The sequence below is a fragment of the Eleutherodactylus coqui genome, chromosome 2, assembly GCF_035609145.1.
Source record: "Eleutherodactylus coqui strain aEleCoq1 chromosome 2, aEleCoq1.hap1, whole genome shotgun sequence".
In the NCBI taxonomy this organism is placed as follows: domain Eukaryota; kingdom Metazoa; phylum Chordata; class Amphibia; order Anura; family Eleutherodactylidae; genus Eleutherodactylus; species Eleutherodactylus coqui.
This window is the reverse complement of record NC_089838.1, coordinates 37,638,287-37,665,840: the sequence shown is the minus strand read 5'-3', so window position 1 is coordinate 37,665,840 and position 27,554 is coordinate 37,638,287. Positions and strand designations below refer to the sequence as shown.

The 27,554-nt window shown below is 42.8% G+C and overlaps 3 protein-coding genes across 10 annotated transcripts in view; all 3 read left to right on the top strand.

The window, feature by feature from the left end:
* Positions 1-27,554, top strand: part of LOC136611234 (protocadherin gamma-C5-like) — a 403,514-nt gene that overhangs the window by 151,382 nt on the left and 224,578 nt on the right. The window contains exon 1 of one of the 8 annotated variants that reach the window (XM_066590603.1): positions 23,244-25,769. The exons of the other annotated variants lie outside the window; for them this stretch is intronic. Within the exon in view, the coding sequence (XP_066446700.1) occupies positions 23,328-25,769 (2,442 nt within the window). The 5' untranslated portion in view covers positions 23,244-23,327. Of the gene's footprint in view, positions 1-23,243; positions 25,770-27,554 lie in introns of those variants that run through there. 8 annotated transcript variants of the gene reach the window in all.
* LOC136613122 (protocadherin gamma-C5-like) lies at positions 5,163-7,733 on the top strand. The gene has a single exon (XM_066593978.1). The coding sequence runs from the start codon at positions 5,268-5,270 to the stop codon at positions 7,731-7,733; it is 2,466 nt and encodes an 821-aa protein (XP_066450075.1). The 5' UTR covers positions 5,163-5,267.
* Positions 11,421-13,886, top strand: LOC136613121 (protocadherin gamma-C5-like). The gene has a single exon (XM_066593977.1). It carries the CDS (start codon positions 11,421-11,423, stop codon positions 13,884-13,886), a length of 2,466 nt encoding a protein of 821 aa, XP_066450074.1.

The following is a 27,554-nucleotide window of genomic DNA, read 5'->3' as shown; positions in this document are numbered from 1 at the left end:
GCCCATTGAATTCAATGGAGCGGCAATACAGCCGCTCCATTGAAAGCAATGGGCTGCCGGCGTGCGCGGGGTTAATTGTCGGGAAGGGGTTAAATATATAACCCCTTCCCTGCAATGCATCCTGAAAAGTGAAAAAATAAAAAAAAAGGATGTATTCACCTGCTCCCGGCAGCCTGAGATCCCAGCGGCCATCCTGCAGTGGGTGTGAAGGGGGTGTGACTCAGGCTTGCCTTTGATTGGCTCAGCCTGAGCCAATCAGAGGCTGATCTCAGTCACACCCATTCATGAATTCATGAATGGGTGTGACTGAGACTTGCCTCTGATTGGCTCAGCGCTGAGCCAATCAGGGGCAAGCCTGAGTCACACCCCCTTCACACCCACTGCAGGACGGCCGCGGGGATCTCCGGCTGCCAGGAGCAGATAAGTACATACATTTTTTTTATTTTTTCACTTTTCAGGATGCATTGCAGGGAAGGGGTTATATATTTAACCCCTTCCCGACAATTCATCCCACACTCGCCCGCAGCGCTTGCATTCAATGGAGGCGGCTGTATTGCCGGCTCCATTGAATGCAATGCGCTGGACAGCTCCGGCCCGTTTCTAATGAAACGCGGCTAGGAGCAGATTTTCGGGCGATTTTTCGGGCGATTTTTCGGCGCCGGTCACGCGATTTGCGCATGCGCATCCGTCATGCGATGCGCAAATCGCGTGAAAAAACGCCCGTGTGACTATGGCCTAATGGTGTAAAAATAGATTTTTATTAGTTTAGTTGATATTTGAGATAAAATATCAAGCTTTCCTTTAATTTAATGGCTGCCTGCTTCATAAAACAACTATTTACTGTATATAGTGTATCTATTTTTTCAGTTTTATGTGTATTGTATGACTTAATACAAAGAATCAGAACCCGTACCACATATTACAGATGTGTACAAATATGCTGTGATACCACATGTAAAGTTAGTCTTGAACATTCCTATTTAAGAGAAATTGCCCAATAATATACATACAGATGTCTAACCGATTTCACTGAAATGAAAAATGTGTTACTTAGGACTTATTCCACGGCCGTATGCGTAAAACGCTGCACGCATCACGCAGTGTTTTACCGCGGTGTGAGCCAATGGTGAGCTGTGTATCACTGCGATTGTGCGAGCGAGTACCATTACCATTAATCCGTTCGCACTCATGCAATGCTTAGGCAGGCAGATTGTCACTGAGAATTGTTCACTTCTCGCTCAGTGCTTCACATTTCTATGTTTAAACATAAGAAGAAGTGAGCGAACAAGCAGTAATTCTAATGCAGATTGAAACTGAGTGACAAATAAAAAGCGAATGAAAAATGTACGATGGCTTGCATTTAGCCGTAACAGTTATGGCGCACTTTAGTTCATTTGAGCGAATGTTGAGTGACAATCGCTACACGGCAATGGGCCTTAACTACATTAGACATTGCCCACATTTCAGATACTGTATCTCTCAGTAATGATGGTTTGAGCCTGTCTGTGCTCTGGGGATGATGATGAGCTCTCATGACTGTAGTAGCTGTGACCCACTGCTTGGACATTGTGCAGATGCCTTCTTGCCTACTAATTTTGTAGCATGGTGTGGCAGGGCCATCGTGGACAGAGGTTACATGTAGCTCCTAGAATGGTAACACGGATGACTTATGATGTTATCACTAAATTATTGGTCTTACTTTGATTCATGAGGAAAATACCATAATGGTAAAATGTAATAATCATAAGAAATAGTTTCTATAAGGATATTTTATACTAAATAGACATCAGTGGGGGAACATGGACAGATCTAAGAAGCTGGAATGTATAGAGACATAGAAAGGCTTTTAATTGCTTTTGTACTATATTTTTATGATTTTTGGTATATTTTATAAACTTTACCTAATTGCTTTAGTTCTGTCAGTAATAGCTGCTGTATTGTATTTGTCTAAGACTGCCTGTCCACGGGCGTTGCGGCATGCTGCGGCGGATCTCCTCCGCGGGAGCTGCCACCCAGGAGCAGGAGCCTGCAGACGGATCTCTGCGGTCAGCCTATCTGACAGGCTGACCGCGGAGAATCACAGCAATTCGCAGCATGCTGTGAATTGCCGTCCACGAGTGGAGAATCGCCATGATACGCCGCTCGTGGACAGGGGGGCTGCGCTTCCCATAGCAACGCTATGAAAAGTGTGCATTGCATTCCCCGCGGCCGGATTATCGCCGCAGGGAACGCAATCCAAAATCGCCCGGGAACGGGCAGCCTTAGGAATATGGGTTTGCTGATGACGTGTGAGTCAGGTGGATTATGAATGGATCAGAAATAGAAACGTGCGCTACAGTCTTATCCAATCATTTTGAACATAAACATAGATATATGCAGTAAACTAATTTTCTATCAGTCTAAAGAGAATATTTATAGGTATTATTTTTATGGAAACTAATAGAAGAATGTATGAGAATTCCAGTATATCTGTTTAGCTATATGAGGTATAGATGTTGAGGTCTTATCCGGGCCCTGGTATCTGAGTGGCCCTAAAACCATTCTGTCATATGGGAATACCGCAGTGCTGTAAATAATATTGTGGAGTCAGGGGGTCCTTTTTTATATTTGCACAAGCATTTCAAGTTATACCTCTGATCTAAGGATTAGTGTGGTTTGTTTCCCCTAACACTTGTACCTACAGTACAGCGGTACTAGTGTATATTGGCACCACCGGAAGCTAGGGGTATGACAGGGGTTGCATGTAGGAATGCCCCTGTCACACTTCTAGCTCCCGCTTGGCGGCAGACGTGTGCCTCGCTGGCTCCGTAAAAAAATAGTGTTCCCCGCTTCCCCACAAGCTTCCCCACGTGCCCGAACCTGTGGAACCCACTGCAGGCACATTATGGTAAAATGTGTCCAGCGCACTCAGCTGTTGGCTCCAGCCTCCCACCTGCACTGTTAACCGGAGGCTGCTGTACAGTGTGGTCTGCCATCTGCCGACACCGATGGATGCACATGTAGCTGAAAGGAGACCCTCAACTTCCGGCGCTCAGTGCTCCCCCCAGCCTGCTGTGCGGCATCGTTACCCAACTCCCGATCATGCTGTGGCCAATTCCAAGGTCCGTCCTCTGCTGGCTGCAGTCACAGAAACCTGCCCCTTACGTGCTCGGCCTCTGCGTTTACGGGTGTCTGCCTGGCTGCCTGCAGCTCACATAACTGTCAATCACCTCCTGGGAGGCGTGGAGGGGCTGGCAACCCAGCCAATACGCTCCTTTGGGCGTTAATGGGCTGTCAAACTGACTGCATCTTGTCGCCACCCACACTTCTGGTGCGTCAAGATACACCAGTACCAAGTACAGGTTCTTATACTAACATGGCATGGTGAGTAAGGGCCCATTTATATGGAACACTCGACAGCCATCCTAGTGATGATCGTTCATGTGCTTTTATCGCTCAGTAAGTGGAGGTGAAGCGGACCTGAGATCGTTACGGCCGCCTGCCTCCATTCACAGTAAACAGGCAATCGTTCATAGATGAATGACTGCCTGATTACATGGGCCGATCATCGTTCAGTTTTCATGCCTGAAGAAACTGAATGATGATGGAAAAGCAAATGAATTCTGGTTTGTCTTTCAGTCAATGCATGTATTTACACTAAATGATTATTCTTCAGATTCCCACCATCAACGAGGATCTGAACAATGAACGGCCCGTGTAGAAGAGCCCTTACTGTGTATAGTATGGTATAAATTCTGGTCCAATTTATTGGTGATTACAAATATAAGGGATAAACTATAGCATGAAGCACTGGAAAGACGAGTTTAACATATAACCAGGGGCCCACAAAACATGCAATAGGGACCTACTTTATTAGGACATAGAAGGCCTATGGTTTTTTATTCTCTGCCATGTCATCTACTTTTCTTTCCTTTGTCTTTCAATGATCTGCATCAATTTTCACTTGTGTAAATTATCATCCACCATTATCATGAATTATGGCTGAATTCCCACCCGCCTTACGGTATTCAGTCACAATTCGGTTTCTCTGTTTCTTTTTTGAAACAAAAAGAAAAAAATAAAATTTTCAACTTTTTCCCCATTGCTCTCAATAGGGTAAAAAAAGCACAGAATGCTGTCAGTTTCCATTCCATGATGTCTCTGTTTTTTTACCAGAACAAATACCACTACATGCTGCGCTATTCGTTCTCACAAGAAAACTGAAAAATAAAGTAAGAGAAACAGACAGACAGCAATCTGTGTTTTTTTTTTGTTGTTTTTTTAACTCCCTTGACAGTGATGGGGAAAAAAATGATATGTTTAATTACATTTTTCGGCTCCAAAAAGGAAACAGAGAAATAGAATAATATAGGTGTGAATGGGCCCGTTGCTCATCTGTGAGCGGAGATGAATTTATTAATTTGCAGGACTACATAGGAACTGTATCAACCCTATATAAAAAAACTTTTCCAACTTAATCCTTCATGCAGCGCTTCACATGAGGCTGCACAAATTATTATTCTCTATCATGAATACGATAATGCTATAGCGATAGGTTTTATTTCCCAGTGTTCTAATGTTAGCATACTATAGAATACTAATAACATTACTGGTACATGAAGAGCGCATAAGTATGCTAGTAGTTTTATAAATATGAGGAAAGAGGGAAGTATGCAATAGATGTTATTGTGCTAAGAAAGAAAAATAGTCTTGTAAATAGAAACAATGTTGACGTCTTGTTGGCAGTCATTAAGGGACATCATGTCTATAAGATTGTTTTGTTTCTCTTATAAGAGCAATAACACTTTTTTGATTGACTTACACAGTGCCAGTTTTTTCTTTTTGCAATAATTTTTCCTATATTTATAGTTTAAATTCAGATGTAATTTGAAGCACTGTATATATAGCACTGGAATGTATACAGAAAGCTTCATAACTAGATTGGATTTTTATTACATTTCTATCGCCAATTCTGTCCTACTTATGTACTGCATTCTCACTTTTGGCCAGCAGAGGGTAGTCTTGTCATCCAGTTGTTCATTTCAGCAGCAGTAGAGAATATGCTCATGTCAGCCCTGCGCTCTCCTCCCCCTGGCTCAGTGATTCACCCTCCCATCGTTTCTCTCACACAAAGAAGAGCTGCAGCGCTGATGAGAGCCCTGTGGATGATTGTTTTCCTCAAATGGATTATATTTTTGGGAATATGGACAGATAAATTCATGATCCTCATGCAGCTGGGATTACACAGGATCTACATGACATCAAATATCAAGGCAATCATTTAAGATATGGACATCAGAGGATTTTGTCAGTGCTGGAAATGGCAAGTAGTCTGCTCCTTTCTCCTTTGTAGCTGGGGCTGGGTCTCTGGGCAGCTGCGTTATTCTATTGTTGAGGAGTCTGAGCCGGGGACATTGGTAGGAAATGTAGCTCAGGATCTGGGGATAAAACGTGCAGAGCTCTCTCAGCGCAGGATCCATCTGAGATCTGAGCAATCCCAACAGTATTTCAGTGTAAATCAGGACAATGGAGGGTTGGTTGTGAAGGAGAGGATTGATAGGGAGAGCCTGTGTGGATCTAGTCCCCGCTGCTTACTGCAGTTAGAGGTTGTGGCTGAGAATCCTCTGGAGCTTATTAGTCTGGAGATAGAGATTCTGGATATTAATGATAATTCTCCCACATTCTCATCAGATGATCGTATTATAGAGATCACAGAATTGCTGGCAAGCCCCGGAGCTCGGTTTGCATTAGAGATTGCTGAGGATTTAGATGTCGGTGTGAATGGTGTCAATCAGTATACACTGAATACAAATCCTTATTTCTCATTGTCTGTGAAAAGTCTTAAAGACGGAACGCTCATCCCTCAGCTGATACTAGAGAAGGTTTTAGATAGAGAAGAGAAACAAGAACATCACCTCATTCTCACAGCTATTGATGGAGGAGAACCGGCCCGATCAGGGACCTGCAGAATAACAGTCCTTGTATTAGATATTAATGATAATCCTCCAGTCTTTAATCAGTCAGTTTATAAAGTCAGTATAAGGGAGAATCTGCCATTGAAAACTGTCATATTAACCCTGAATGCGACAGATCAGGATGACGGAGCAAATGGGGAGATTGAGTATTCCTATGATGAACACACTTCTAAATTTGTAAGAAAATTATTTGCTTTACATGAAAAAACTGGAGAGATTTATATTAATGAACTTATTGATTATGAAGAAAAAACATTTTATGAGTTATCTATTAAGGCTGCAGACAAAGGATTCCCCAAATTAGAAGGAAATTGCATGGTTCAAGTAGAAATAGAGGATGTGAACGACAATTCCCCCGAAATTAAATTTACCTCAGAGACTAATGATATTTCAGAAAATGCACCATATGGGGATGTTGTAGGATTTATAAATGTAAGAGACAAGGATTCTGGGAAAAATGGAGAAATAAGATTACATTTATCACCAAATGTGCCTTTTAAAATTAAACAGATGAAAAACCGTTATGCATTGGTGACAGATGGGAATCTGGATAGGGAGGAAACCCCCCAATACACTATAGAGCTGACAGCCTCTGATTTAGGGTCTCCTCCTCTATACAGTAAAACCAGCGTCACCCTCAGGGTGTCAGATATTAATGATAATGCTCCGCTGTTCACACAGTCTACTTATAATGCTTTCATTAAGGAGAACAGTGACCCAGGGACTCTCCTATGTACAGTATCTGCTAGCGACCTAGATGAGGGGGTTAATTCTGATCTGGTTTACTCCATAGTGGAGAGTCAGATTGACGGCTCCTCTGTCTCCTCCTTTGTCTACATTCATTCTAATGATGGGAATATATACGCTCAGCGCTCCTTTGACTATGAGCAGATCCAGGTTTTACAAATCACCATAAAGGTGGAAGACTCAGGATCTCCACAGTTATCTTCCACTGTTTCCGTCTTTCTCTTCATTCTGGATACAAATGACAATCCCCCCACCCTGCTGTATCCAGAACACTCTGAAGACCTCATTGTCCAAGAGAGGATCCCAAAGTCTACAAGTGCCGGATATCTGGTGACAAAACTGTCCGCAGTGGATCTGGACTCTGGTCACAATGCCTGGCTGCTGTTTACTCTCATCCACCCCATCAATTACTCAGCATTTCAAGTGTCTAAACACACCGGAGAGGTGAGAACTGTAAGAGGATTCCAGGAAGCCGAGAACATGGAGCAACAAGTGGTCATTTCTATCAGTGATCAGGGGAGTCCTCCATTATCCACCACAGTGACGGTACTTGTCAGTATGGCAGATGAGGTTATAGTGGAAAGACCCAAATCTGGGGACTTCCTGACAAATTCCAAACCCCCATCAGATATGACTCTGTATTTAATCATCTCCCTGGTGGCCATCAGCTTAGTGTCACTTGTTACCTTCATGATATTATTGGTGAAGTGTCTGAGGAAGGACAGTTATGATTGGGGCAGTAGTTGCTGTTTACTTGGTGGATCCCAATCCAAACCCTACACAGATCAGTATCAGCCGGCTCTGTACCTGAACACAGACGGGACCTTAAAGTACATGGAGGTCAGGATGGTTCCTCCAGGGTCCCAGGGGCAGAGTTACCAAACTCATTTACCCCCGGCCCCGGAACAACCAGATTTCAGTATTGTGCAGCCTGTAAATTATCCTCAACTAAAGGATATATATCAAGAAGCCTCATCTGAGGGGGAATCACTGAATGATCCAAACAATGTAAGTGAAATGAATACAGTTTAGAAGCCTGTTGAGTTGTTCAGGTGACAAAATTTAAATGAAAATGAAATCATATATTTAAGTTATATATACTGCTTTTAATTCAACTTTGTGATGTTAAGATATTGACAATAATCATACATGTCTGGTTAGCACATAGCTATTAGACTTCATAAATAGCAGTTTTTCCAGGTCCTGCCGCTTAGGCTACTCAATGGTTTCACTGCCACATGCGCTTCAAACAATGTTACAAACAGTATTAAATTGTTGTTGGTTCTTGTTATAGATTATGCATTAGGGCACAAGCTTAAAGGGGGTGCTGTCATTGAAAAAGAAAAATTGTATAGTTACCTATTCCTACCCCATCAGTCTCCTTACCAACTCTTCACCCCATCGATCTTCTCCTGTCTCCTGCATTCTCTGGGGGTCAATTCACCTCCAACTGCCTGATTCTTCGCCTTCCTGTGAGGTTATGTACATTAGTTGGCAGTCTTCTTCTGGCCAACCAATGTACGTTACATCACAGCTCACAGGTCAGCAGGGGGACTGCCTATCTACTGTAGAGATTGCTCATGCTAGTGTAATGGCCTAGAAAATATATTCCTGGGCCTTCCATAAATGTCATGCATATAATGTCTTGTGTAGATGCACTGTAAAGAAATTGTCTAATCATTTGTTATATGTATTGCACAGCTGCAGCAAATGAAGATTTAATGTCTGCATGAGGCTGGAATATGTCTGCAAATGTAACAATTCATGTCCTGTCATGTTGTATGCTTGTGATTATAAGTATAAGTGATATGGGTTTCGGAGTCAGTCAGCAAAAGTCAGAGATCCATCAGAGAGTTCACCAGAGAGTGTTGTTCTGTTCTGACCTGATCTGGTGTTGTCTTGGTGTTGAGTGGATTGTAGCCACATGAGGGTACCATCAACTCCTATGTGGTGAATAATGGAGGAAGAGGAGTGGTTCCCTGAAGCCTGCTATTTCAGGGACCACTGAGAAGTAGAGAGAAAGAGAGAGAGTGAGTGACAGAAGAACTTGATCACTGTGCAGAGGTATTGTGTCTAGAGTGTATCTGTGGAGAGTCTATCCCTTCGCCTGTCCAGGAGGGGTCCCACACAGATAACAAGAACTGTCGGGCGTGTGTCATCCTGAGTATATTCCCTTTCAGGAGTGGTTCTGTACAAGTATTAAGGACTGTGAGGCCAGCATTATCCTGAGTTCCTCCCAGACTCTCTTTCTCTGTGTTACCTGCATCAGTGTATTGTTGTGCTTTTGTAAAGTGTTCCAGTTACCTACAGTAAAGTGTGACCAGGCCCTGACGGTTCCCAGGGACTGAGGTATTTAACAAGTATACAGTGTGTGGACTTGTTTTATTATCGCTGAAGCTTTATTCCGGTGAAAAGGGAATGATGGCGTCACGTGACAACCTACAATTGAACTAAATGTTTATTGGCCATCCCTATCCTAGGGGTGTCCAGAAAAGGCCTAGTGGTACTCGGGCCGAGGTCGTATGTAGTCCTTCGGGAAGGAGACTGGTGAGTGCCGCCATAACCCGTGACAGCTCTACCCTCCCAGCTCCTCCGCGTGGGCCTCATGTCCTGAGTGGACCCCCCAGGTCATCACACTAGCTGTCTCGGCAATAGATTAGAATTCCTTCCTAGCCAGTGAATGCTACAGCACAGAGACATGACCATTACTGACCCCCTGGAAGGAATGTGGGAAATGCAGCCTTCATAACAAGCCGGCCAGTGTGCAGTGAGGTGACCCCAGGGAACTGCAGAAGCTGAGCCAGGAGACTATGTGTTAAGAAGATTTTAAGGGGAGGAGGGGGGGGGGGGGTTGGGGAGGAATAGGCGAGCATAGAATTTTTCTTTCTAATGACAAAACCCTGTATATTGTATATAACTGCAATAGCACAAAAAGATATTTCAGGAATAAGATGTTTTGCAAATGCATTCTGTTATATTAAACCTATAACCTGATTTATTTTATTTTTAAAAATTGTCTTTATGGTCATTGTATGAATGTTCTACTGTTCATAAATAGATGATGTTTAGTGTTAATGTTTCTGCTATGCAAATTGATAAATTCCATGAAGACATTTTGCAGTTAAAGGGGAACAAAGTAATCACAAAGGGCAACTGTGCCCTATAGTCCTATACTAGCATTTGGTCATTTAAGGTGCTTCTACAGAGATTTTTTTACCATAAGCTAAAGACAAAAAATGCAATGGAATTCCAACAACATTTGTAACTTTGAGTGGTTCCTATTCCCAGTCAGGAGGACAAGTGAAAATAATATAGGGTTTTCTACTTTGCCCACTGGGTTCTTATGCCAAAGGAACTTTGTGTCTTGTTATTTGAAGTATAAATCCAACAAATTTTCTGTTCGAATCAAATTAGATCCTTGAGTCAGAGCTACACGTCAAGAGGGACTCCTGATATATAACTCCAATGGAAAGTTGCAACGCATTCTATTGTATAGGCATGTAGTTGCCTATTTCGCCCATTGGGTCCAATTGTAATAGAAATGTATACAATTTAGCATGCATTTTTAATTTACTATATATGCAATATTGTAGCCTACCATACTATTCTATATGACAGAAACAGGTATACTGATAGCTCAGTGCATTCTTCTGGCCTCTCTGTCAGATGAATATAGCCCTATAGATATGGCTATTTTCTGTTTTTATGATTGTATACCCCAAACATGGGACTAAACATCATGTGAACAGCAGCATCATTGTTCATAGTGATGTAACAAGTAACCATGTGGGCCCAAAGCAATCACTATCATTATATAAAACTCATATAGTAAATAGTATTTCAAATCACATAATTTATATCTCTGAGAGATTTTATATTCAACTAAATCAGATTATTTTTATTTTAATTTGTCGGTGATTTTCATTACTTTACGATTTTTTTCTGTTACATGATTTGATTTATTATATCACCTGCCTTAATCATATTTTATTACTATAGAATAGCGGTAAACTGTCCTGATGTATACTGGTACTTAATAGCCATTCATGAAATACAAGTGCTTTATAATTCTTCTAATAGTGATGGCCGTTTTCAACAATTTATGCTGAAATAGTCTGATGATAATTCAAATAATTTACTATTAATACCAAAAAAATGTTTCTGTGATCAAACATTAGTATAAAAATGAATACTAACAGAACAAAATACCACTTGATAATATTAAAATGTAGATGCAGTTAAATTTCAGAATATGGTTTTAAGCAGGATTTGTGTGTAACAGTATATATTGTCAGTTTCTTTTACATTAAAAGATTTATTTCAGATACAATTTGCAGCATGGCATTTAAAATGCTTAAATACATGTTTTTAAAAATAGATTATTCTTGCAATGTTCCCATTCTTATATCTATTTATGGGCTACATTCTCACTATTGGCCAGCAGAGGGTAGTCTTGTCATTCAGTCCTTCATTTCAGCAGCACTAGAGAATATGCTCATGTCAGCCCTGCGCTCTCCTCCCCCTGGCTCAGTGATTCACCCTCCCATCGTTTCTCTCACACAAAGAAGAGCTGCAGCGCTGATGAGAGCCCTGTGGAGGATTGTTTTCTTCAGATGGATTATATTTTTGTGAATATGGACAGATAAATTCATGATCTTCATGCAGCTGGGATTACACAGCATCTACATGACATCAAATATCAAGGCAATCATTTAAGATATGGACAACAGAAGCTTTTGTCAGTGCTGGAAATGGCAAGTAGTCTGCTCTTTTCTCCTTTGTAGCTGGGGCTGGGTCTCTGGGCAGCTGCGTTATTCTATTGTTGAGGAGTCGGAGCCGAAGACATTGGTAGGAAATGTAGCTCAGGATCTGGGGATAAAACGTGCCGAGCTCTCTCAGCGCAGGATCCATCTGAGATCTGAGCAATCCCAACAATATTTCAGTGTAAATCAGGACAATGGAGGGTTGGTTGTGAAGGAGAGGATTGATAGGGAGAGCCTGTGTGGATCTAGTCCCCGCTGCTTACTGCAGTTAGAGGTTGTGGCTGACAATCCTCTGGAGCTTATTAGTCTGGAGATAGAGATTCTGGATATTAATGATAATTCTCCCACATTCTCATCTAATGATCGAATTATAGAGATCACAGAATTAGTAGCAAGTCCTGGCACTCAGTTTGCCTTAGAAATTGCAGAGGATTCAGATGTCGGTGTGAATGGTGTCAGTCAGTATACACTGAATACAAATCCTTATTTCTCATTGTCTGTGAAGACCCATAAAGATGGAACGCTCATCCCTCAGCTGATACTAGAGAAGGTTTTAGATAGAGAAGAGAAACAAGAACATCACCTCATTCTCACAGCTATTGATGGAGGAGAACCGGCCAGATCAGGGACCTGCAGAATAACAGTCCTTGTATTAGATATTAATGATAATCCTCCAGTCTTTAATCAGTCAGTTTATAAAGTCAGTATAAGGGAGAATCTGCCATTGAAAACTGTCATATTAACCCTGAATGCGACAGATCAGGATGACGGAGCAAATGGGGAGATTGAGTTCTCCTTTGATGATCACACATTCAAATCTGCCAGAAGATTATTTGCTTTAAATCAGCAAAATGGAGAGATTTATGTAAATGCACTTGTAAATTTTGAAGAGTTACATTTTTATGAACTGTACATTAAGGCAGAAGACAAAGGATTTCCCAAATTAAAAGGAAACTGTATAGTTCATGTGGAAGTGGAAGATGTCAATGATAATTCCCCAGAAATCACATTTTCCACAGTGACTAATAATATCCCAGAAAATGCCCTAATAGGGACAGTTGTAGGATTTATTAATGTAAATGACAAGGATTCTGGAAAAAATGGAGAAATAAGACTAAATCTATCACCAAATGTGCCTTTTAGAATAAGATCTAATCAGAATCGTTATGCATTGGTGACAGATGGGAATCTGGATAGAGAGGAAACCCCCCAATACACTATAGAGCTGACAGCCTCTGATTTAGGGTCTCCTCCTCTATACAGTAAAACCAGCGTCACCCTCAGGGTGTCAGATATTAATGATAATGCTCCGCTGTTCACACAGTCTACTTATAACGCTTTCATTAAGGAGAACAGTGACCCAGGGACTCTCCTATGTACAGTATCTGCTAGCGACCTAGATGAGGGGGTTAATTCTGATCTGGTTTACTCCATAGTGGAGAGTCAGATTGACGGCTCCTCTGTCTCCTCCTTTGTCTACATTCATTCTAATGATGGGAATATATACGCTCAGCGCTCCTTTGATTATGAGCAGATCCAGGTTTTACAAATCACCATAAAGGTGGAAGACTCAGGATCCCCACAGTTATCTTCCACTGTTCCCGTCTTTCTCTTCATTCTGGATACAAATGACAATCCCCCCACCCTGCTGTATCCAGAACACTCTGAAGACCTCATTGTCCAAGAGAGGATCCCAAAGTCTACAAGTGCCGGATATCTGGTGACAAAACTGTCCGCAGTGGATCTGGACTCTGGTCACAATGCCTGGCTGCTGTTTACTCTCATCCACCCCATCAATTACTCATCATTTCAAGTGTCTAAACACACCGGAGAGGTGAGAACTGTAAGAGGATTCCAGGAAGCCGAGAACATGGAGCAACAACTTGTCATTTCTATCAGTGATCAGGGGAGTTCTCCATTATCCACCACAGTGACGGTACTTGTCAGTATGGCAGATGAGGTTGTAGTGGAAAGACCGAAATCTGGGGACTTCCTGACAAATTCCAAACCCCCATCAGATATGACTCTGTATTTAATCATTTCCCTGGTGGCCATCAGCTTAGTGTCACTTGTTACCTTCATGATATTATTGGTGAAGTGTCTGAGGAAGGACAGTTATGATTGGAGCAGTAGTTGCTGTTTACTTGGTGGATCCCAATCCAAAGCCTACACAGATCAGTATCAGCCGGCTCTGTACCTGAACACAGACGGGACCTTAAAGTACATGGAGGTCAGGATGGTTCCTCCAGGGTCCCAGGGGCAGAGTTACCAAACTCATTTACCCCCGGCCCCAGAACAGCAAGATTTCAGTATTGTGCAGCCTGTAAATTATCCCCAACTAAAGGATATATATCAAGAAGCCTCATCTGAGGGGGAATCACTGAATGATCCAAACAATGTAAGTGGTGATATTACAGTGTGATTTATTACTTTAGCTGCCAAACATGAAACAGAAGTGAAAATATATAACATAGTTCTGTCAATTTATGTATCTATCCATCCAAATTTAAGATTTTATAGTATATCAGCTCTGATACAAATAAAAATCTATAACTTATTTATACTTTATGTGTATTTAGAACTTTGAGATATTGTAATAATGTATTTGTACCCAGATCCTGGTGCATCTAGCTGCCCAGTGCCCTCAGTAATGTATGGGAGCACAACTGTAGAGAGAATGGTCAATAATGGTTTGTGGGCCTTGTTATAGATTTTGCCTTGGATTCCATGAGCTTCATGGTTTGTCTTTGTCAGTTAGATAATCTCTAACAATAATAGTATGTAAAATAAAATTTGAATTAAGATTTTTTTAATTACGTTTTTTTTCTGAAACCTTTAATAGTTTATTTTCTGTATCTTGAGAACAGTCTTCATCGTTATAGCATTAATCTTAATCTGATTTTATAGTCTACCTAATGAGCTGGTCACTGACGTTATAGGTAGAGATGAGCGAGCACCCAAATTCTCGGGTCCTCGTTATTCGAGTCAAGCTTTTCGTAAAATTCGAGAGCTCTACTCGAGTAACAAACCCCATTGACTACAAGCATTTTTGTATGTGATACGCCGGGTCCCGAGCTTTTTTTTTTCTAGGTTCGTCTCTCTTTCTCTCTTTCTCTCTCCCCTGCCTACCGGACAAAACATTTGCCATTAACGTGCGCTGCGTCTCGGCGGGGAGGGGGCCAAAACAGGCACGTCACAGCGGGGAGGAGTCAAAAACTGGGGCGGGGTTGAACACGGCTTGATGCTCGTTCGAGTAACGAGCACCATCGAGTATGCTAATACTCGAACGAGCATCAAGCTCGGCAGAGTATGTTCGCTCAACTCTAGTTATAGTGGATGGCTTTAAAATAGTTTAGATGATTTGTTAGAAGAAAGTAACATTGAAACATACAGAATGTAAATGGATAGATTTCTTGGTTTGAATGCTGATCAGCAGATCACCTCTGGGATCAGAAGGGATATTTTCCTTTTTAGAGTAGATTGGTTTATGCTTTATGGGCTTTTATCCTTCTCTGAATCAATATGGTGAAAAAAGTTTAAACCTTTACCGATTCCCCTTCCTTTGACCCAAGTCCCCCCCCTTTCCCTGGTAAACCATACAATTTTATACTGATAATTAAATTCATAACTTGTATGAAGAGACACATTTCTGACTACATCTTATAGTTAAACCCAATCCTGTGTTTATGTCTTCTCTTAACAGAATTACTACATTTAAAAAAAAAATATTTTGTATGACTGATTAGATATTTACAGTATAAGTTATGGTGTAATAATTGTTTTTTTAAATTATTTGGTCAATATTTGGGATAGAGTGATAAAATATCAAGATTTATTTTAATTCAATGGCTGCCCGCTTCATAACAAAGTCATTACTATATATAGTGTATCTATTTATTTCAGTTTTATTATATGTATTGCAAAACTTAATACAAAGAATCAGAACTAGAGATGAGCGAACGTACTCGTCCGAGCTTGATACTCGTTCGAGTATTAGCGTGTTCGAGATGCTCGTTACTCGAGATGAGCACCACGTGATGTTCGAGTTACTTTCACTTTCATCTCTGAGACATTTGCGCGCTTTTCTGGCCAATAGAAAGACATGGAAGGCATTACAACTTCCCCCTGCGACGTTCAAGCCCTATACCACCCCCTGCAGTGAGTGGCTGGGGAGATCAGGTGTCACCCGAGTATAAAAATCTGCCCCTCCCGCGGCTCACCACAGATGCATTCTGACAGAGATCAGGGACAGTGCTGCTGCTGCTATAGGGAGAGCGTTAGGAGTTATTTTAGGCTTGAAGAACCCCAACGGTCCTTCTTAGGGCCACATCTGACCGTGTGCAGTACTGTTGAGGCTGCTTTTAGCAGTGTTGCACAATTTTTTTTTTTTGTATATCGGGCGTGCAGAGCATTGCGTCCTCAGTCTGCTGTCATTGTACAGAGTATAGGGCCAGTACTGGTGAGGCAGGGACAGTGGGAAAGGTGAAAGAGATATACTGTCTATATAGGCAGTGGGCTTTTTCAAACAAATTTGGGAAAAATACTATCTTTGGGCTGCCTGTGACCGTCCTCAGTTTACTGCGTGTCTGCTGGGGGTAGTAGTCCTAATTAATACGCAGCTAAGTGTTACAGCAGGCTTGCGCAAAATTGTTTCCTGGCTCTGCGTTGCCCATTACATCACCGCCATCATCCCGTCCAGAGGGAAACAGTCTGCAGTAATTTTACATAGTATAGGGCCAGTACTGGTGAGGCAGGGACAGTGGGAAAGGTGAAAGAGATATACTGTCTACATAGGCAGTGGGCTTTTTCAACAAATTTGGGAAAAATACTATCTTTGGGCTGCCTGTGACCGTCTTGAGTGTACTGCGTGTCTGCTGGGGGTAGTAGTCCTAATTATTACGCAGCTAAGTGTTACAGCAGGCTTGCGCAAAATTGTTTCCTGGCTCTGCGTTGCCCGTTACATCACCGCCGTCATCCCGTCCAGAGGGAAACAGTCTGCAGTAATTTTACATAGTATAGGGCCAGTAGTGGTGAGGCAGGGACAGTGGGAAAGGTGAAAGAAATATACTGTCTATATATGCAGTGGGCTTTTTCAAACAAATTTGGGAAAAATACTATCTTTGGGCTGCCTGTGACCGTCTTGAGTGTACTGCGTGTCTGCTGGGAGTAGTAGTCCTAATTAATACGCAGCTAAGTGTTACAGCAGGCTTGCGCAAAATTGTTTCCTGGCTCTGCGTTGCCCGTTACATCGCCACCGTCATCCCCTCCAGAGGGAAACAGTCTGCAGTAATTTTACATAGTATAGGGCCAGTACTGGTGAGGCAGGGACAGTGGGAAAGGTGAAAGAGATATACTGTCTATATAGGCAGTGGGCTTTTTCAAACAAATTTGGGAAAAATACTATCTTTGAGCTGCCTGTGACCGTCTTGAGTGTACTGCGACTCTGCTGGGGGTAGTAGTCCTAATTATTACGCAGCTAAGTGTTACAGCAGGCTTGCGCAAAATTGTTTCCTGGCTCTGCGTTGCCCGTTACATCACCACCGTCATCCCGTCCAGAGGGAAACAGTCTGCAGTAATTTTACATAGTATAGGGCCAGTACTGGTGAGGCAGGGACAGTGGGAAAGGTGAAAGAGATATACTGTCTATATAGGCAGTGGGCTTTTTCAAACAAATTTGGGAAAAATACTATCTTTGAGCTGCCTGTGACCGTCTTGAGTGTACTGCGACTCTGCTGGGGGTAGTAGTCCTAATTATTACGCAGCTAAGTGTTACAGCAGGCTTGCGCAAAATTGTTTCCTGGCTCTGCGTTGCCCGTTACATCACCGCCGTCATCCCGTCCAGAGGGAAACAGTATACATATATACGCTGCCTACAGTATCTGTCTGCTGTATCAGCTCAGCCTTTAAAAAAATAGAAGCAAAATACTTTAGGCCTACTAGTGGCCTTTGGACACTTGACTGCTTCTGCGCTGTGAATTCCACTAGCTCAGTCATACGCACCTACGTCTCACTACAGGCTTGCGCAAAATTCTTTCCTGGCTCTGCTGTGCGTTCCGTAAGCGAAGTCAGCCTCCAATCACAGGCCAATAAGCGGCACATTTAATTACAGCGTTATGTTTCTGCACTACTGGTAATACAGCATGCTGAGGGGTAGGGGTAGGCCTAGAGGACGTGGACGCGGGCGAGGACGCGGAGGCCCAAGTCAGGGTGTGGGCACAGGCCGAGCTCCTGATCCAGGTGTATCGCAGCCGACTGCTGCGGGATTAGGAGAGAGGCACGTTTCTGGCGTCCCCAGATGAATCTCACAATTAATGGGTCCACGCGGTAGACCTTTATTAGAAAATGAGCAGTGTGAGCAGGTCCTGTCGTGGATAGCAGAAAGTGCATCCAGCAATCTATCGACCACCCAGAGTTCTACGTCGTCCACTGCTGCAACTCTGAATCCTCTGGCTGCTGCTCCTCTTTCCTCCCAGGCTCCTCACTCCATTACAATGACACATTCTGAGGAGCAGGCAGACTCCCAGGAACTGTTCTCGGGCCCCTGCCCAGAATGGGCAGCAATGGTAAAATTCCCATCCGACAGCGCTAGTGGCAGAAGGCGCAGTTCCGAGGGCCAGGTAGCAGGGGAGGCGCGGAGATCAGGCAGCATGTACAGCGCAGGCAGGGGAACACTATCCAAGGCCTTTGACAGCTTTATGGCTCCCCAGCAAGACTGTGTCACCGCTCCCCAGTCAAGGCTGAGTCGGCAGGAGCACTGTAAAAGGATGGTGAGGGAGTACGTAGCCAATCGCACGACCGTCCTCCGTGACGCCTCTGCCCCCTACAACTACTGGGTGTTGAAGCTGGACACGTGGCCTGAACGCGCGCTGTATGCCCTGGAGGTGCTTCCTTGTCCTGCGGTTAGCGTCTTGTCAGAGAGGGTGTTTAGTGCGGCTGGGTGAATCATCACGGATAAGCGTACCCACCTGTCAACCGACAGTGCCGACAGGCTTACAATCATAAAGATGAGCAAACCCTGGATTTCTCCAGAGTTCTCTTCTCCACAAGCGGACAGCAGCGATACCTAAACAATACGTAGGCTGCACCCGCGGATGGAAGCATCGTTCTCTATCACCATAAAAAACGGGGACCTTTTAGCTTCATCAATCTGTGTATTATATTCATCCTCCTCCTCCTGCTCCTCCTCCTGAAACCTCACGTAATCACGCCGAACGGGCAATTTTTCTTAGTCCCACAAGGCTCAGTCATATAAATTTTGTAAACAATGTTTATACGTTTCAATTCTCAATTCAATAAAGTGTTGAAACTTGCACCTGAACCAATTTTTATTTTAACTGGGCTGCCTCCAGGCCTAGTTACAAATTAAGCCACATTAACCAAAGCGATTAATGGGTTTCACCTGCCCTCTTGGTTGGGCATGGGCAATTTTTCTGAAGTACATTTGTACTGTTGGTTCACCAATTTTTTTGGGCCCTCGCCTACATTGTAATCCTAGTAATTTTTAGCCCACCTGCATTAAAGCTGACGTTACGTCAGCTGTGCTGGGCACTGCAATGGGATATATTTATGTACCGCCGGTGGGTTCCAGGGAGCCACCCATGCTGTCGGTCCACACGGAGTTGTAACTCCATGTGTCCACTTCTAAAGAACCCCAGTCTGACTGGGGCATGCAGTGTGGGCCGAAGACCACCTGCATTAAACCTGACGTTACCTCAGCTGTAATGGGCACTGCAATGGGATATATTTATGTACCGCGGGGGGTTCCAGGGAGCCACCAATGCTGTCCGTCCACAGGGACTTCACATTAGGGATTTGTACCTGCAAATGTCTATGTATTAAAAACCCCGGTCAGACTGGGGCATGCAGTGTGGGCCGAAGACCACCTGCATTTAATCGGACATTACCTTAGCTGTGCTGGGCACTGCAATGGGACATATTTATGTACCGCCGGTGGCTTCCTGGGACCCACCCATGCTGTCGGTCCACACGGAGTTGTAACTCCATGTGTCCACTTCTAAAGAACCCCAGTCTGACTGGGGCATGCAGTGTGGGCCGAAGACCACCTGCATTAAACCTGACGTTACCTCAGCTGTGCTGGGCACTGCAATGGGATACATTTATGTACAGCCAGTGGGTTCCAGGGAGCCACCCATGCTGTGGGTGCACACGGAATTCCCATTGCGCAGTTGTACCTGCCTGTGACTATATAAAAAACCCCGGTCTGACTGGGGCATGCAGACACCTTGACAGAATGAATAGTGTGTGGCACATAGGTTCCCCATTGCTATGCTCACGTGTGCAGCTCCAGATGGAGGTGACACAGGATTGGATTTCTCATTGCTTCTGTACAGCATTATGGGCTATCGCCCCGCCCCTTTTAAAGAGGGTCGCTGCCTGGCCGTGCCAACCCTTTGCAGTGTGTGCCTGCAGTTCCTCCTCATGGCAGACACACTTATAAATAGACATGAGGGTGGTGTGGCTATGAGGCCAGCGTGTGGCATGAGGGCAGCTGAAGGCTGCGCAGGGACACTTTGGTGTGCGCTGTGGACACTGGGTCGTGCGGGGGGGGGGGTTGGGCAGCATGTAACCCAGGAGAAGTGGCAGCAGAGTGTCATGCAGGCAGTGATTGTGCTTTGTTGGAGGTAGTGTGGTGCTTAGCTAAGGTATGCCTTGCTAATGAGGGTTTTTCAGAAGTAAAAATTGTTGGGAGGGGGGGGGCACTCTTGCCGCTATTGTGGCTTAATAGTGGGACCTGGGAACTTGAGATGCAGCCCAACATGTAGCCCCTCGCCTGCCCTATCCGTTGCTGTGTCGTTCCCATCACTTTCTTGAATTGCCCAGATTTTCACAAATGAAAACCTTAGCGAGCATCGGCGATATCCAAAAATGCTCAAGTCGCCCATTGACTTCAATGGGGTTCGTTACTCGAAACGAACCCTCGAGCATCGCGAAAATTTCGTCTCAAGTAACGAGCACCCGAGCATTTTGGTGCTCGCTCATCTCTAATCAGAACCTGTAGGGCATATCACAGATGGGTACAAATAGGCTGTGATATGCTATAATACTTAACGCTACCTTAATGTTGAACATTTTTATGCAAGAGAAATTGCCCAATAGCATACATACGGGGATGTAGATACTTTCACGCTCCCGCCATTGATTTGACAATCTGCCAGAAGATTACATTTAGGTCAGACATATAGTTATTCTTTACATCCAAATTGACTGAAGTTCGTTACTTATAGCTCATTCTACGGCCATTTGTGTAAAATGCTGCGTGTACCGCACAGCGTTTTACCGCCATGTGAGCCGGCTATTACTGTGTATGGCAGCAAATGCGCAATGCACATAACAATGTATCTCACACATGCTGTCATAAGCAGAGTGAATAGTTTCCTTTTTATTTTTAATTCCTCGCTGTTTCATCGCAGCGTTCTGTATTCAAAGCAGCACATATGCAATGTATTGTATATGTATAGCGTATAATAAGGGCTCATTCCACGGCCGCATGTATTATACAGGGTTTCACTGCCGTGTGAGCTGGGAGTCAATCGGGTATCGCTTTGTATCGCAGTGATTGTGCACTGTGCATAGCAGAGTATCTCACTAGTCTCTTTTTCTTATAAATTACCCGCTCTGTCTCGTAGCAGCATTGTGTATTCAACGCTGCATACATGCAATGTATTACGTATGTACAGCGTTTAATACGTATCCCAGAACAAGAGGGCTGTAAGCACGTAATATGCAGGGAAATAGAACATGCTGCGTTCTTTTTCACACACGTATAATATGTAATGTATATGCGCTAATGTGACTGCTTCAATGAAAATCGATGACTCTATTCACCACATATTACATAGTAAGGGCTCAGCCAATCAAACATTTCTTTTTGCGCACCTATGTGCGCAAAAAAAAATGCGCTTCATGGATATGCAAAATGTGCCTGACCATAGCTCCGTGCCCATTGCTTTCAATCAGGCCGACACAGCAGCCACCCCATTGACAGCAATGGAATGCAGGCAACCCCCGCAGTGATTTTCAGGGAAGGGCTTGAAATATAATCCCATCCCTGAAAATCACTCCTAGATGCTTTTTAAAAATAAAAAAATATATATACATCACCTCTCTGCCACTGCCGGGGCTCCGGCGCGTCTTCTTTCTGGCTCCACAGGACTGCTCTGAAGCACCATCTGCTGGCCGAAGATTTAAAAATCCCCGCCTTCTGAAAGTGTGGCTCTGATTGGCTGAGCGCTCAGCCAATCACAGACAGCACTCAGCCATTCATTGCTTTAGTTTTCTCAGTAAAAGCTGCAGTATTGTATTTGTCTTATATCTGTTTAGGCCACTCTCACGCATGTGCTTTTTACCACGATTACCGACACCGTGTGAGAGTGAATTCCTGTGCCGTTATCACTCATTGAATGGAGCCGAAGTGCACTGGGGATCGTTCCGGCCCGCTCGCCTCCATTCACAGTAAACAGTCATTCATAGATGAATGACTGCCTGATTACACGGGTCGATCGTCGCAGAAACTGGGCAATAGTAAAGCAAACGAATTCTGGTTTGTCATTGAGTTGCTGCATGCATTTGCACTATGATTATTGTTCAGATTCCCACCATGCAGCGAGGATCTGAATGATCATCCACCATTATCACTTATTACGGCTGAATTCCCACCTGCATTAGGGCATTCTATCACAATTTGGTTTCTCTGTTTTGTTTTTGAAACAGAAAGAAGAATTTAAAATTTTCAGGTTTCTTCCCCATTGCTTTCAAATGGGTTACACTGATTGCTGTCAGCTTTCATTCCATTATGTCTTCGTTTTTTTAACCAGAACATATAGCACTACATGCTGCGCTATTCCTTTTGGCATGAAAACTGAAACATAAAGAAAGAGAAGCCAACAGACAGCAATCTGATTTATTTATTATAACTCCATGGACAGTGAGGGGAAAAAACAGAAATGTTTAATTCCATTTTTCTGCTCCAAAATTGGACCAGAGATAGAATAGTGATGGAATACCATAATATAGGTGTGAATGGGTCCGTGGCTCATCTGTGAGCAGAGATGGACGACTTGATTTGCACTACCACATAGGAACTGTTTGCACCCTATACCTAAATGTTTTCCAACTTAATCGTCCATGCAGTGCTTCACATGAGGCTGCACAAAATATTAGTCTCTATCATTAACACAATAATGCTATATTAATAACACTTATTTCCCAGTGTTCTAATGTTAGCATACTATAGAATACTAATAACATTAAACACAACATTATTAAAACATAAGTATGCTAGTAGTTTTATAAATATGAGGAATGCTGCAAGCATGTAAATATATATGAATATTTTACTTCCCTTATTGAGAATAATACCAATTTTTTCTATTGATTACCAAGGTGTATTTTATAATTTTTACAATAGTTTTCCCTATTTTCATTAATTAAATTCAGATCTAATGTGAAGCACAATTTATATAGCACTGAAATGTATACAAAAAGCTTCATAACTGGATTGGATTTTTAGTACATTTCAATCCAATTCTGTTCTACTTATGTACTGCATTCTCACTTTTGGCCAGTAGAGGGTAGTCTTGTCATCCAGTCCTTCATTTCAGCAGCACTACAGAATGTGCTCATGTCAGCCCTGCGCTCTCCTCCCCCTGGCTCAGTGATTCACCCTCCCATCGTTTCTCTCACACAAAGAAGAGCTGCGGCGCTGATGAGAGCCCTGTGGATGATTGTTTTCCTCAGATGGATTATATTTTGGGGAATATGGACAGATAAATTCATGATCCTCATGCAGCTGGGATTACACAGCATCTACATGACATCAAATATCAAGGCAATCATTTAAGATATGGACATCAGAGGCTTTTATCAGAGCTGGAAATGGCAAGTAGTCTGCTCCTTTCTCCTTTGTAGCTGGGGCTGGGTCTCTGGGCAGCTGCGTTATTCTATTGTTGAGGAGCCTGAGCCGGGGACATTGGTAGGAAATGTAGCTCAGGATCTGGGGATAAAACGGGCCGAGCTCTCTCAGCGCAGGATCCATCTGAGATCTGAGCAATCCCAACAATATTTCAGTGTAAATCAGGACAATGGAGGGTTGGTTGTGAAGGAGAGGATTGATAGGGAGAGCCTGTGTGGATCTAGTCCCCACTGCTTACTGCAGTTAGAGGTTGTGGCTGAGAATCCTCTGGAGCTTATTAGTCTGGAGATAGAGATTCTGGATATTAATGATAATTCTCCAACATTCTCATCTAATGATCGAATTATAGAGATCACAGAATTAGTAGCAAGTCCTGGCACTCAGTTTGCCTTAGAGCTTGCAAAGGATTCAGATGTCGGTGTGAATGGTGTCAGTCAGTATACACTGAATACAAATCCTTATTTCTCATTGTCAGTAAAGAGTCATAAACATGGAACGCTCATCCCTCAGCTGATACTAGAGAAGGTTTTAGATAGAGAAGAGAAACAAGAACATCACCTCATTCTCACAGCTATTGATGGAGGAGAACCGGCCCGATCAGGGACCTGCAGAATAACAGTCCTTGTATTAGATATTAATGATAATCCTCCAGTCTTTAATCAGTCAGTTTATAAAGTCAGTATAAGGGAGAATCTGCCATTGAAAACTGTTATATTAACCCTGAATGCGACAGATCAGGATGACGGAGCAAATGGGGAGATTGAGTTCTTCTTTGAGGATCACACATTTGAGTCTGCTAAAAGGTTATTTGCTTTAAATCAGCAAACTGGAGAAATTTATGTTAATAACCTTGTAGATTTTGAAGAGTTAAATTTTTATGAATTATCCATTAAGGCAGAAGATAAAGGATTCCCTAAATTAAAAGGAAACTGTATAGTTCATGTGGAAATAGAAGATGTCAATGATAATCCCCCAGTAATAACATTTTCCACAGTGATTAATAATATCCCAGAAAATGCCTTAATAGGGACAGTTGTAGGATTTATTAATGTAAATGACAAGGATTCTGGAAAGAATGGAGAAATAAGACTAAATCTATCACCAAATGTGCCTTTTAGAATAAGATCTAATCAGAATCGTTATGTATTGGTGACAGACGGGAATCTGGATAGAGAGGAAACCCCCCAATACACTATAGAGCTGACAGCCTCTGATTTAGGGTCTCCTCCTCTATACAGTAAAACCAGCGTCACCCTCAGGGTGTCAGATATTAATGATAATGCTCCGCTGTTCACACAGTCTACTTATAATGCTTTCATTAAGGAGAACAGTGACCCAGGGACTCTCCTATGTACAGTATCTGCTAGCGACCTAGATGAGGGGGTTAATTCTGATCTGGTTTACTCCATAGTGGAGAGTCAGATTGACGGCTCCTCTGTCTCCTCCTTTGTCTACATTCATTCTAATGATGGGAATATATACGCTCAGCGCTCCTTTGACTATGAGCAGATCCAGGTTTTACAAATCACCATAAAGGTGGAAGACTCAGGATCTCCACAGTTATCTTCCACTGTTCCCGTCTTCCTCTTCATTCTGGATACAAATGACAATCCCCCCACCCTGCTGTATCCAGAACACTCTGAAGACCTCATTGTCCAAGAGAGGATCCCAAAGTCTACAAGTGCCGGATATCTGGTGACAAAACTGTCCGCAGTGGATCTGGACTCTGGTCACAATGCCTGGCTGCTGTTTACTCTCATCCACCCCATCAATTACTCATCATTTCAAGTGTCTAAACACACCGGAGAGGTGAGAACTGTAAGAGGATTCCAGGAAGCCGAGAACATGGAGCAACAACTTGTCATTTCTATCAGTGATCAGGGGAGTCCTCCATTATCCACCACAGTGACGGTACTTGTCAGTATGGCAGATGAGGTCATAGTGGAAAGACCCAAATCTGGGGACTTCCTGACAAATTCCAAACCCCCATCAGATATGACTCTGTATTTAATCATCTCCCTGGTGGCCATCAGCTTAGTGTCACTTGTTACCTTCATGATATTATTGGTGAAGTGTCTGAGGAAGGACAGTTATGATTGGGGCAGTAGTTGCTGTTTACTTGGTGGATCCCAATCCAAACCCTACACAGATCAGTATCAGCCGGCTCTGTACCTGAACACAGACGGGACCTTAAAGTACATGGAGGTCAGGATGGTTCCTCCAGGGTCCCAGGGGCAGAGTTACCAAACTCATTTACCCCCGGCCCCGGAACAGCAAGATTTCAGTATTGTGCAGCCTGTAAATTATCCCCAACTAAAGGATATATATCAAGAAGCCTCATCTGAGGGGGAATCACTGAATGATCTAAACAATGTAAGTGGTGATATTGTAGTATGATAACATGCAAAGTAGTTTAAATGCCAAGCGTAAAATAGAAATATATTAGTTATACTATATACATATAAATTGTCATCGATACAAATAATTATGGTTGTTACAACAGCCTTTGGTCTTGAGGTTATAGTTATATCTGGTCACTGTAGTAGTGAATGGCTTCAGAATGCTTTGATGATTTGTTAGAACAAAATAACATTTAATCATATACAGTAAATATGCAGATTTCTTGATTTTAATGTTGATCCAGTCTTATCTTCACTTGTGATGATTCCTTTTTAGAGCAGATTGGTTTATGCCTTATGGATGTTTTATCTTCCTTTGGAATAATAGGGTGAAGTGAATTTCTAAATTGTACCAATACCGCTTCCTTTTATTCTAGTCTTCTCCTATCCCCTTGTAGAACTGTACAAAGTTATGCCGCTTAGGAAGTTCAATATTTGTATGAAGAGATACTTTGCTGGTGAGCTATTGTAGTTAAACCCAGTGGTATCACGTCTTGTCTTACCACAATCCCTGGATCTTGTTTTAAGAAATTTGTTATGGGTGATTAGATATTTATATTAATTATAGTGTGATAATTCAGTTTTATTCATTTAGTCCGTAATTGGTATTCTGTAATAAAATATACCTTCTTCTAATGCAGTGGTTACCTGCAGCAGATAACAGAAGCTGGTCACTATATTATGAATATGCATAAATATGTTGTGATATGCTATGATACCTAATGTAATGTTATTATTATTAGATATTCTTACTTAGGCATGAAAAATACACTTACAATAAAGATACAGGGATGTAGATACTTTTAACCCTTTGCAATCCAATTTTGGATTCAGGGTTTCCTAGGGGGCTTTCTCTTTCTGCCATTATACAATGGCGCAATCTGCTGTCTGGAGCCAGTACTGCAGTATGGGACATCCTGGAGAGGCCCCTGACAACAGAGCCACCAGTAATATACAGTAAGAATACCCTGCAGGGCGTCTTCCAACATCGGAGCTGTATAGCCTTCAATCAGAATGTCTTTAGACGTCAGACAGTGGATTGTAAAGGGTTAAGTTCCTGCTATTGCTTTGCCAGACTAAGAAAGGGTTTACAATTTGATCATACATACAATATATAGTTACTCTTTACATCCAAAGAACCTGAAAGTGTATTTAAAATGGTCTTTCTGAGTACTGATTACGTTGGTGGCAGTGGGGGATGCATAATATATTTATAAAATACCACAGTACTCCATACACTGCCTCACTGCCCCCCTCTCTCCTCCTCCTGCCCCCCCCCCCCCCCCCTGCTGCTTCGCTAGGTCTTCAGTTGGCTTTGACGGCAGCAGGCATATGGGTTGTTTACCCATTTGACTACTGTCGCCAATAGAAGGCCCAACAGGGATGACATCAATGATGTTCTGTAAACTTGCCGGGGGCTTCGATACTAGTTTTCAGGCCTTGACACATCGCCTGTCAATTTCCGTGGTGCTGGAGCACCGAAGCAGCGGTCTGTCACCATACTGAGCATATTTTTTATGTAGTTTTGAGCATAGAGAGCCCAAAACTATAGAACAAACAATCCATTTAACTTTATCATTGCTGTGTAAAACCATAAGTTTTAGGCCTCCTGTCCACGAGTGATATGTCACTGCGAAATCTGTGGCGATAATCCGTGTGTATGTGGTTACCTTATTCTGTTATGCCTGAGGAAGACACCTGTCCAGGGTGGAAACACGCAGCTTGATCCTATTTTTTATATATTAAAAGAAGATTTTTA

Coding starts and splice junctions, on each gene's coding strand:
- LOC136613122 (XM_066593978.1), top strand. CDS start 5,268: ATGGACATCAGAGGATTTTGTCAGTGCTGGAAATGGCAAGTAGTCTGC.
- LOC136613121 (XM_066593977.1), top strand. CDS start 11,421: ATGGACAACAGAAGCTTTTGTCAGTGCTGGAAATGGCAAGTAGTCTGC.